Source organism: Kogia breviceps, chromosome 3 (assembly GCF_026419965.1).
Source record: "Kogia breviceps isolate mKogBre1 chromosome 3, mKogBre1 haplotype 1, whole genome shotgun sequence".
Taxonomy (NCBI): Eukaryota; Metazoa; Chordata; class Mammalia; order Artiodactyla; family Physeteridae; genus Kogia; species Kogia breviceps.
Genome location: NC_081312.1, coordinates 63,675,755 through 63,688,449, shown reverse-complemented (window position 1 = coordinate 63,688,449; position 12,695 = coordinate 63,675,755). Strand labels below are relative to the sequence as shown.

Sequence of the window (12,695 nt, the reverse complement as noted above, 5' to 3'; positions counted from 1 at the left end):
GTTATCAAGTAACAATTACAAAATACCTAAGAATAAGTATATTAGGACATTAAAGGAAGATGTTGTCAGCGTAAGCAAAGGATGTTTTAATCTCTTCAAAAAGTGAACAGTTCGTATAACATTAGAAGAAAGATGCACTTAATAATCAAGTCAATCTCCCAACTACAATAGCTTGTTTTGAAACTATGCTTCAGAATAAATGAGGTTATAAATGGAATAAATCTGTAAATAAATTACAATGTAAGGGAATGTTTTTAATTGTACACCTTGAAAGTCAAGAGTTAAACAGAATAAAGAATCAAAGATAAACTTATAAAGCGACTTGTTAGAAAGTACATATATTTACCTGGTCAATATGAAGTAATCCACAGTGCATTATATTGTAGAAGTGTGTTAGGAAATCTCTATTTGGAGAAACATCTTGTCTTCTTTTCATTGTATTACAAATAAGTTTATAGGCGTGTAATTTACCTTGTTTATATTTATCAGTTAACATGGTTGCCTACAATTGAAAGATGTTGTTTTTAATATTCAAAACCAAATACTCTTCGTTAAATACTGAAACAATTGAATATAGCAAGCAATATATTTGTTTTCATTTATTTCTATGTTGACCCATTTTCTTTAATGAACTAAATATCAGGATTCCTAAAATTATTTTTATCATTAAAATGATACAATGTAGGTGTGAATAACTATACACTGTTTCACTTAGGAAAATGCACCAAACATATCAAATAATACTTAAAAGAATTAGTTCTTTAGAAGTACATAGCATATTCTATAACACATAACTGAGCTTTACATTTCATTTAAATACAATAAAAACATAATTTACTATATTCATTTTTGTTTTAGTAATAAAAATGATGCAACCTAAATGATAATTTTGCTAGGCCCACTCTCCTCTGTATATAACCCCTAATGGCTAGTTAAAAATTAAGTGCTCTACAGGGAACTATATTCAATATCCTGTGATAAACCATAACAGAAAAGAACATGAAAAAGTATGTGTATATATATGTATAACTGAATTGCTTTGCTTGCTGTAGAGCAGAAATTAACACAACATTGTAAATCAACTATACTTCAATAAATTTTAACAAAGGCAAAAAAAACACAAAAACACAGAAAAAACAAAACTAAGTGCTCTAGAAGACTACACAATAGTCTTCTCTCTCTCTACTGTTTGAGACTGACCACATACTTATTTACTAAATGAAACTTTTTAATTAATATTTCATATATTAAGCTTACCTTGAAAAGCCAAGGTGTAAGAATTCTCAGTGGAGGAATTAAAATCGGTGGAGAAGGGGAGGTCAGGTTATCAGTTGAAATGCCAAGGTTATCTCTAATCTGTAATTTTCAAATAAAATGCAACAAACCTTTATGAAAAGTGTTCTCTTTCCCAGTTTGTTTTACCTTAAACTTGAGATCTAGTTCCTACCACTAACTATATATTTAAACATGGTTAAAGCATCAGCTCGTAGTGCCGGGGTGGATGTTATCTAAGGCTTTTTCTGTACTTCTTAATACTTTATTTTTCTTTCCTTCTCCCTTTTTATCTTTTTCTTTTTTACCTTAGCTAGATTCTGCCAAAGTTCACAGAGGTAATCAAAAACTTGAGCATGTATTTCAGGATCCATAATAGCGTTGACATCTCCCAAAATACCTAGCATTCTTCGCCACATTACAGTAGCAACATCAGCATGCCATCCAGTGAGGGTGCCCCCTGCCATCACACTACAGCATTCAGATGGAAATTCACTGATTTCTATAGAAAAAAAAAATTCACTGGTGTCAGTAATTTTTCTAGAGAACTGATCACAAAAACACATAGGAGTCAAATTAATAATCTTAAATATCTACAAAAGTGAATAAAAAAATGTTAAGATGCATCAGTGTTATTTTTTCCTGGTAAGGTCAAAACCTTGCTAGTTCATAATTCCTTATTTTGACAATAATTACTTATGCAATAGTGCATCTACCTAGAATGACCTAAGGAGAAAATGATACCAGATGGAGAAGTTTATGTTTGACATAAAGATCATATTTATAAAGTACATACTCTCTCTTTTACCTAATAGCTACTTCAAGTTCCCTCATCAAATTAACAGAAAATCTCAGGCTGAAGGCAGATCCTGTAGGAAGTCTTCCTAAGCTTATTTCTTTGTAATTAAACCTCCCGAAGAAATATATTTCTGTATTTCACAATTAAGTCAGGCCTAGCATTAAAAGGGATATCACAATGGCATGAAAAAAATAATTTAAATATAATCTAAAATTTCCATAATTACATTTATTTTGTTTATTAATATTGGCATGATTATATATAAGACATATAGGTAACCTAGGGTCTTAGTCTCATTTCTGTCACTAATTATGTGATATTGTACAAATTATTTAATAACCTCCCTGAAGCTACAGCTCCTCATCTGTAAAATAGATGGTTTAGGTAGGTACCATTATAGATCTCCTCCAGCTTAAAAAAAAAGAAAAAAAAAAAAGCCATCATTCTATGCAATGTATATAACGGAAAAGGCAAAATCATTAGAAAGTCAGTAAAGACTTTTTCCTGCTTGATAATATCTCAGTGTACTGATAATTTACAAAGTCATACAGAGTATATGTACATCCTTTACTCTTAATGTTTAACTTTTTTCTCTGCATGTAAAGTGTACAATAACTGAGTATATTATTAAAAAGTTACTGGACAGTCTTTCACAATAATAAAAACAGGTTTCTGGTGTAAATTCACTAAAATAAAAATTTAAAAAAACACTACAGGGTTAACCATCACTGTTAACATCTCTCTATTCTACAGAACCTTCATAATATAGTGATAACTCAACTGATTGGTAACTATGAAGGATATTATTGGAACAACTGAGGATAACTGACTATAGACTAAAATTGCAATGATGTATCAATGTTAAATATCCTGAACATGGCCCCTATATTATGGTTAGGCAGGAAATGTATACTTATTCTTAGGACATAATTGCTGAAGTGTTTAGGTGTAAAGGGTACTTGCAATTCACTCTTTTTTTTTTTTTTTTTTTTGCAATTCACTCTTAAATGGCTCAGGAAAACAAAAGGGTGGGTACAGTGGGGTTGTTTTCATGCGTGTGTGTGTGTGTGTGTAGGTAGAGAGAAAGATAAAGTGGTAAAATATTAACAACTGGTGAATTTATCTGAAGGATTTATGGGTATTCATTTTACTAGTTGTACAACTTTTCCATGAGTTTGAAATTTTTTCCAAATGTTGGGGAAAAAGCTGAAAATAAAAACGAAAAAACCAAAAAACTGCAGGCCAAGGTGAGGAAAGAAAAGGTCAGAAATAATCTACACCCAGAAAATTAGGGCTATGTAATTGCAAGGTAATTGCATATTAAGAGAATGAGTACCTTAAAAGGGGGGCGTGGGGGGACAGAAGTCACATGGTTTTAAATTTCTTCCTTTGGTCAGAGAGTAAATGTGCTGCATTACCAATGAAAACTAGTATTTTATATTATTCACTATAAATATCTTATCAACTGTGTCCTTGACCAAATTTTCTGGCATATTTGCAAAATGACTTTTTATCCTGATGTTTGTTACATGATGTAGGACTTAACAAAAATAACTTTTTATTAACTTGCAGTTTCTAAGGTTTCCTAGTCACTTTTAAACATTTACTTAAATATAAAAATACTTCATTTGGACAGCCTACTTCGATTCAGCAGGTTCTTCAGATAAAATATTAAGAATAACGATGCCAAATTATGTATGTCCTGCTTCAGGAAATGGTAACGTAAATGATAATATAACATACAAAAATAATGTAACCACTAATACCAGGACTATAATCAACTATAATAAAATATCAAATAACAAAAATCAGAATGCAAATATCTTTCTTTAAGGGCAAGAAAAAAAATGTTATACTAATTAATTTCCCAAAGACAGAAAAGTCCAAAAGACTTATAATGATTTTTATATAACATATATAAAATAATCAAATTTAAGATGCCTTATTTAAGATCTCCTGACACTAATGCCCTGAAAGGAAAAAATGGCAAAGATCTAATTTCCAAATATTGCCTAGGTCATCTGGCGTCTGTAGAACAGAGTGGTGGAGCTTCTCATCGAGCTGTAGATCCTTCTGTTCCATGTGATCTATATTCAGTGTGGAAGGAGAAGGTGTCTGTGACCTGGATCCCAGAGCTGAATGGACTGGAGAGGCACTTTCTGAACCTGTAAATATAATTTCATAAAATTACCACAAAGAATATATTCAATACCCTCTACCTAAGATGTAATGCTTAAAAGCCCAATAAAACACAAATTGAAAACATCAAAAGATATATCAGGTTATAAACTGGCCAAAGAGGTCAATAAAATCATAATACTGTACAAGATTTCATATCTAGCAGTCTCATTCCATGTCTACTATGGGACTAGTGTGGAATGAGAACTGGACATACCAATTAATAGGGGCCATCAGTGAGAGCAAGAATGCCTACTTCCATTCCTGGTCCAGCTACAGAACTCTGGTACCCATTGCTACTTTATTTCACTTACTTTAGGCATGAGGCAATTCAGGAGAAGAGAAACTTGCCCATTGCTATATGTAACTAACATTGCTGGCCTTGACATCTTTCATTTAAAAGCATATTTTTGAGAGTCAGCTATGGTTTTGCATATATTAGCATTTAATTCCTTTTTATTGCTGAGTACTATTTCAATGAATACTGGATGGATGAATACATTACCATCTGATTATTCATTCACTGGTTAATGGGTATTTGGACTATTTTCAATTTAGCTACTGTGAGTAATGCTGTTATGAACTTTCACATACAAATGTCTGAAATAAATACCTAGGAATGGTCATATGGTAAATGTATGTTTAATTTTAAAAGATACTGCCATATTTTTGCAGAGTGGCCCTACCATTTTGCATTCCCTTTATAATAATGTAATGTATGATATTTCCAGTTGCTCCACACTCTCTTCAACACTGGTATTGTGTTTTTAACTTGAGCTGATTTATTATGTGTATAGTGGTACCTCATGGATTATTTATATTCCCTGATTACTAGTAATGTTGAGTATCTTTTCATCCAAATTTTCATCTAAATTTATGTTTAAGGACAACTACAGTAAAAGGTGTTTATTGTAAAATAAGAATTCTTGAGTAGTAACTTAAATCCTGTAACGATCAGACTGTGGATCCAACCAAACTGGCTCCTATTTTCCACTCAGCCCTCATTCTGCAATGGGCAGGCTAAAGTTCTTACTTATCCTCTGGTAGAAAAGATGTGGAAAAGAAGAATGTGAAAACATAGGATGGGTTCCTGCCTGCTGAATATTTCACTGGCCAAATTTCATCAGTTAGATTTGGCTGAAGAAATGTGCCTAATTCAGACATGCAGACATCACTGCTCCAGTCTTTTAAGTTCCAGCCAACCACAGGATGCAAAAACCACCCTATTGATATTTCATCCATCATCCATCAAAAGGATGTCAAACTGCAGTAGGAACCAGAGTGAATCTGGATAATGCAGTGGAACTCTTGAAGTATGGGCCACAGGCTACTCAGGCTCCCTCTGGTCACTACTGCTCTTGGAATAATGTGACCCTGCCTTTCACGACTCAATTTCTTGGACCCCACTTGTCATATTATTGTCAGGTTTGACCATCCATAATAAGTTGCTGAAAAGCATAATTTACTATATTAATTTACTATATAAATACAGAATATTAGTATATTGACAAACAGACCTTATTTTAGGCAGTGTGCTTTATGTTTTCAATAATAAATAGTTTACCAAAGAAATCTACAAAAATCTAGGCTAACTCTGAGAATCAATGAAAGTACAGTACCTCAACTTTTTTTGGTTATTTATTTAAAAATTGCTGCAGGAAATGCTCTGGTGCAAACACACACAAAATTTTGCGTACGGTATTAGGAGTTCACAGAGTTCCCTGAAGCTTATCCATGTGGACTCCAGGTCAAGAAACTCTTATATCAATGTTTTTCCCCCTCCATTGTTACATAAAGATGAGTGAAAAAAATAATACTTAAATAGTAATAAGTAATACATAAAATCTATCAAATACAAGTCTGAAAAGGTTCTTTGGTGGCTTAAAAAAAATGCATTTAAGGAATACACTCCCTTGAGTAACTTTACCAGTAACCGTTGCAACTTCAGTACAAAAAGCTTGTTGATTAAGACTGCTTGTTTCCGAATCGATGTGAAGTGTGGTTAGACTAGCCACTTCTTGCTCTTCAGCACTCTGATAATGGCCAGAACCTGAATCCACATCAGCAGAGGATGCATTCCCAGTATCAGCTCCAAAGCCAAAATCTATAGGAAGAAGAAATGTTAGTGTACAGAAGTTCCAATTACAAAAAAAAAATATTTACAAAAGAGACACAGCTACTTCATCAAAATAATTAAATATGAACATTCCCCCCAAATTTATTCTATTTACATACCATTCAGGCAAGGGTAAATAATGTTAACACTTTGAAGTTTATAATTAGAAACAAATTTTTAAAGATCCTCATAGTCTATTATTAACAAAAATAATGATAAAAGGACAGAGACATACAACATATCATCACTATTCTTATCCCTGTTTTCTGATCATTGGAAATATACTTAACTGCTTTTCAAGTTTTATAATCTCTAGAAGAGAGATATATATAATAAAAATGCCACATACGTGGTAAGAGTCATTTTTCTCTCAAATCATATTTTCAGTCCAAGATCAGAGTAGTATATAATCCATGAGGGCAAGAAACATAATTCTCCAATGCATCTCCCAGCTCTTCACAAAGTTGGTTCCCAAGATTTTGACTTTCCTCTTTTAAATTTTGGTACCCTTCACTGACTGCCAAGTGTAATATAGAATTACAGCAGAAAAGCTATGTGGTAGTGATATAGCACCAAATACTATCACTGATGTCATTTTAACATGAAGCAATTATTCAAGTAAGGTTCTGGGTACCATAGCATTGAATGTAACTGTACTGAACATGCTGAAGCACTGACCATAACTAGATGGTGGTCCCCAAATACAACTGCATGAAATAGTCCAACTCATAATCATGACTGTCCTTTATTCTAACACCAAGTCCATCCTTTTTCCTGTCTATGTGTATGGTCTTAAAATATCATTTGTTCTATGAAAGAACATTGGTTTTTGTTTTTTAAATGCCTTTAGTTGGCAAAATAAAGAGATCTCAACCTGAAGTGATTCCCTAAAACTTCTTTTGGAGTTCCACTGAAAATGAAATCAAAATACGTATATGGGAACCCCTAAGTAATGTTAGAGAGGAATATGATGGTTACGTAAACTGTCAGTCAGTCTCAAACAGAAAACAAATCAACAAAAAACCGTACTGCTCAAACAGAAAAAAGATACTTGCTGTCAAATTTTCGGCCATCATATTGAAAAGCGCTGAAAGAATCCGAATGACTATCTGAGCTGATAAGGTCACTGCTCCCTGCACTGGCAGGAGAAGTCCATTCTGAGGGCACACCTGGGTCATCAATAGGGCGCATTTGGTTCTGCTTGTTTAGAATATCAGGGAGGTCTTTGGGAATTTCGAGGCTACCTGGACTACTTCCTCTTCTTGTCATAGTCTAAAAATTCAAGAAACATTTTACCATTAAAAAACTTTTTTTGAATTCTCATTGAGCATCTGAAATCTTTAATTTCCAAGACAATCATCACAATAAATGTTGAAATTTAGGGCATGAAGTAGGAGGGGGGGAAACACTAACTGAAGACTCTACGTAACTCCATGGAGCTGGATCCTGAACTACTGTTGGTCTGGCTAAAGCAAAGACTTAAATACCATTTGGTGCTGGGCCCGAGACCCTGAAGCCTCAAAAGGATCCATGGAGTGAATATTAAGATAAGAGCAAAGTATTCAAATGGGAAAAAAAGAGGCAAATGGAAGAGGGAATTCCCTGGCGGTCCAGTGGTTAGGATCCTGCACTTCCACTGCAGGGGGCATGGGTTTGATCCCTGGTTGGGGAACTAAGGGATCCCCACAAGCTGTGCAGAAGAAAAGAAAAGAGAAAAAGAAAGAAATGGAAGAGATGAGAGAGGGAAGAATGACAGCAAGGATGTCATTCTATGATGATTACATATAATAATTCTATAACTTTTTTCCCACTCAAGGAAAAAAACTTAAAAAAAAAAAGGAAAATGTAATGGAGCTACAGACTTTCACTAAAGAGACAGGTTGAAATCTAAATGGAATATTGTCCTTTAAAAAAAAGCAATTCCACATATATTTATCTTTCCTTAATAATTAAGCATCATTAGGAATAAAACTGCTTCTATTTTCATTTTGCCTTAATTCTAATACTCAAGATAAGGATAACTTTAAAATCTATTCCAAAGTTATATGTAATGATTAAGTAACCGATGTTAGCATGCTATCAAAATGGTGTGAGTTGGGCCAGAAGACCTCCATTGTTATCTTTCCTGCTGAGGGCTGGCAACAGGCATCAGAGTACTCTAAGAGCAAAGATGAAAAACAGAGAAAGAACTAGGAAGGTAGTGGCTTATACCACAGAAGCTGAGCAAACAGGTATCCCAAATTTTCACCCTGGTCAAAACTAAAAGCCTGCTTGTTTTAGGTCTTTGAATAAAAAATACTATAAAAATATAATTTAAAAATCTTAATTCAAAAAAGCGTTAAATTTGGGGTGAGGGCTGATTTGAATAAAATTTTCCACATGTATATCATATACATATATATGTACATATGTAGAGATCTTTTAGTTTCTCTACCCTCCTCTCTAAAATCAAATAAATAAAATAACACTTACTGAGGCATTACCACTTCGAAGTCGTTCTGCTATAAACTCATCCATCAGATCAGGAACATTAGCATTGCTGCTGCCAATATCACTATTAAGAGGGGGCAGTTTTGTGCTCATGTCCTCTTTATTGACTAAAAATAAATAAATAACTATATATAGTGAAGAAAGACTTAACTACATTTCCTAAATTTAAAACAAAAACAGCCAAAAAATTACCTATGCCATATCAATTATTTGCCAAACATGCATCTACGAATAATTTCTCTCCTTTTAGATTTAATTTTAAGAATTAGTAAATTGATATTTACTTTATTTAACTAAGCAGATGTTAGTCAATCTTCAGTATAACCTTAAACAGCAAGAAAGCTTATAGATAAGCACTAGTTGAAGTTAGGTTAATATTGCCTATAAAGAAACTGGTATATTTTTCTTTCTTCCTGCCTCTGCTTCTATTTGGAGCCTTAATAATTTATAATTTCATTTTCCCCAAAGAATATTTGCAAGAAATATATTCCTTGAATTTAAGTTTAGATATTAATGAATTAAAATTCTATGATTTTGACATTATGTTGTTTCTATTCACTACAAATCTAATTTTATGCTTTAAGAAAAAAGAGATTTATTTTCACAAAGATTTTTCTGTTTAAAACAAAACCCCACAATAGTTAGTTTGATTCTTTTATGACTACATTATGATTTACATTAACAAGAAAGTTTTAAACTTGGGAAACTAACTTACAGAAAATGATATTTACTTATTTCACTATTATGCTGTTGAAAAGGTGATTTCTCTGCAACCAAAGGATATCAACACTGTTTATATTCCTAATGAACTACAAAGCATTTCAGGTTAAGAATATATAATGGTCAGGAAATCACTCTGAAATACCATTATCGTTATACTACTTGGCCAGGCTTTTTTAAGCTGTCAAATACTGCCCTCAAGTGGCATTAATGGCTCAGTGCAAGATGCAGCGTTCTGTTAATCATGCTAACAAAAACCATGTTAAACAAATAAAATCAAAACCTACCTTACTGCTGAAAGTTAATTTTCTATAACTGTGAAGTTATTTTAAATTTGAATCAACATAAGAGAAAAGTTACCATAATCTTGCTTTCTGTAATCTGTCCATAGAGGTTCCATATTTAAATCATGATTGGCTATCATGAAACCTTTATGCACATCTAAAATCTCAGAAAAAAGAAAGTAACGATAAGTGTTTTAAGGATGTAACTTGCATTCTATACAAATGAATGCAAAACTAAAAAGCCTACAGCTTGTTTGCAAATGGTGTAAATGAAAAGTAACTGAGTCCACTTTGAGGTTTAAGAAATAATTTCCTCTTCAATGACAGTTAACTAAAAATGTTGGTGTTGGTTGTGGGACCTTTATTTCCATTATGTTATATCATGTCACAGTAATCTACCAAGAAAAAGATAAAATCAAGTAAATCAGCAGTAAAAATAAATGAACCCAATTATATAGAGCTGGGGCCCTTTTAAATGTAAACTATTGTGGGGGGGGCAGGGGAGAAAGTATTCCAACTCCTCGGTAAACTTAATTTCAAGGTTCGTGTAGTACACACTCAGAAAAATATCTGATTTAGATAGCCTTTGGAAGGTCATTAAATTTTCCTGTATGTCCCTCTTTCCTATCTTGTTCAGCAGCAAAGAGGTTTAACTAAATGCTTTATAAGGGAAATTAGTAATTTAAATAAACATTTTATGCTGGGAAAAATACAGCTGGGGAAAGGCGCATGCATAACCAAACAGAGAAAGCAGTGACCATCCCAAAGCTTTTTGATTGCTTATAGCTTGCTTCAGTTGCATTAAGCCAAACTGGTGCTGTCTTTCTCCTTTTGCGCTCTGCATACTGTTAGTGCTCACCTGCAGCTTTCCTTCCAAAATAGCCCATTACATGACTGTACAGATCCCTCAGTGGAGCCTCTGGTGGCATTCTGTTCTGCCTCTGTGGGGAAACATTTGCCTTCGGCTTCGAAAGAGCATGTACAACAGTTTTATAAACGCCACCCAGGGAGCCCTGCTGTAGTCCTGCCTCGTGACTTGACGACTTAATAGTACTACGACTACCTCCTAACTGATTACTAGCAATTCCTTCTTTTTGTAATATGGCGGTGGGGATCTCTGGAGATTCCTTAACTGTTTTACTATTTACTGATGCCGTGTCTAGAGGCCTGTACACACCGGGTTTCACTAGCTCAGTAACACTGTTTGAGCTGGCATGGGGGCTGCTGATGCCGCTATTGCTGCTGCTACTAAAGCCACTGAGCTTCCGCAGCCTCATCTTCCACGGAGCCTCTTTGTTTTCCAGAGGGTTATAAAACTGAACTGACTCAGTAGATGGTCTAAAAGTAACGTGAACACTATTTCGTTTTTTAGAAGCAATTTTCATGATTTTGGCTCTATGAGTTACTGTTTCAGACAAGCTCCTTTTAGTTGGAGAAAGCTTGCTAGTGCTTGTCACATGAGGCATTCTGTGGTTAACAGGTGCTTTTAGAGTAGTTTTCTTGGCATGCAAAACATGTGGGACAATGATCTTTTCATTAATTTGCATACCCTTAACCTTTTTAGCTAGTGTTATATCTATACAGGCATCTAATTCTGTGGCTGTTTGTCTATACAGATGTTTCCTCTTTTCTTTATCACAAGGGCTACCCGAACTAGGTTCCGATGACTGTTTATCACTGTTTAGTTGTTTACATTTTTCAGAAGTTTTTGTTCTCATAAAGCTATCTAACTGGTTGGGTGCACTGTTACTCAAGAAGACAGCTGAGTTTGATTCTTTTTGAAACTGTATGTTTTCAGCAGTCCCAACAAAGGAGGTGGTATTTTCTGATTTACTTTCCTGGTCTATGTGTTCTAATTTATCTAAGGATGATCTTTCATCCCTATTTACTGCAATAATCACTTCCTGTGAAGCTACATCTTTACCTAACTCATTTTTACTATGACTTTCCTGGTTTTCCTTAAAATATTCTTTCAGGGAGGAAAGAAGATCATCATCTCCTTCAAGGTCAATGTACTGGATTTGTTCAAAAGCTGAATCTGCAAGTTCTACTGGATCTATTAAGTGACAAAGATGGTCATATATGCTATCACCAACTTCCAGAGAAGACTCTCTACTATGAGTATCAGTGATGTGGCTTTCAGTGGATCTAGTTATTGAAGAAGCCTCTGTGGAACTCTGCAAGCTTGGTGCATGACGGGACGAACTGTCAATTACAGGAACTGCACCTTTGGCTCGTTCAACAGTGAATGGTTCCAAGATGTCAGAAGTGCTGCTACTTCGAGGCAATGGCTGCTCCTCACTCAAAGCACCAAAAACTTCGTTTCCAGTGTCTTCACTTTGTGAAAAATGTCTGACTCTAGTTGAACGAGGAAGTATTTGGGCATCATCAATATCTGTTAAAAAGAAAAATTACAGAGTAGGAACTATATGAACATGAAAAATAAGTATTAATTTCAACCATACCCTAAGCATATGCTTAAAAATAAAAATTTTTGAGATTTTTTGTAAGCTCAATGAAAGAAAATCTATTAAAAATACAAATCTGTTTTTAAATAACGATGTGCACAAGCCAATATAGCATGTAGTATAAATGAATTAGAAAACTACCAGAATACATTTTAATATGTTAACATGCATAGAAATAGACAGTGAGATGATGAAACATTTGGAAGTGCAGTTAAAGATAGAGCTGTGCCAATAAATCAAGCAATTCAAACTTGCTATTCAATTTTTTGTACTTATTTAAGTTCCAAGCAGAAAAAGTAGATCTTAACACAAAAAAGCTGATCTGAATATCCCACTGCAGAATCTTATAGGGTCTTATAAATTCCTGT

At 33.9% G+C, this 12,695-nt stretch overlaps 1 protein-coding gene across 8 annotated transcripts in view; it reads right to left on the bottom strand.

Annotated features, from left to right (window-relative positions):
• RALGAPA1 (Ral GTPase activating protein catalytic subunit alpha 1) overlaps positions 1-12,695 on the bottom strand; it is a 236,799-nt gene that overhangs the window by 101,297 nt on the left and 122,807 nt on the right. For 4 of the 8 annotated variants that reach the window (XM_059056514.2, XM_067028577.1, XM_067028580.1 and 1 more), the window contains 8 exons: positions 10,719-12,254; positions 8,838-8,962; positions 7,421-7,637; positions 6,177-6,353; positions 4,084-4,236; positions 1,581-1,774; positions 1,258-1,356; positions 347-502 (listed from right to left, as the gene is read on the bottom strand). In XM_059056514.2, the coding sequence (XP_058912497.1) occupies positions 347-502; positions 1,258-1,356; positions 1,581-1,774; positions 4,084-4,236; positions 6,177-6,353; positions 7,421-7,637; positions 8,838-8,962; positions 10,719-12,254 (2,657 nt within the window). The remainder of the gene's footprint in view (positions 1-346; positions 503-1,257; positions 1,357-1,580; positions 1,775-4,083; positions 4,237-6,176; positions 6,354-7,420; positions 7,638-8,837; positions 8,963-10,718; positions 12,255-12,695) is intronic. The other 4 variants (XM_067028578.1, XM_067028579.1, XM_067028581.1 and 1 more) reach the window with 1 other exon arrangement.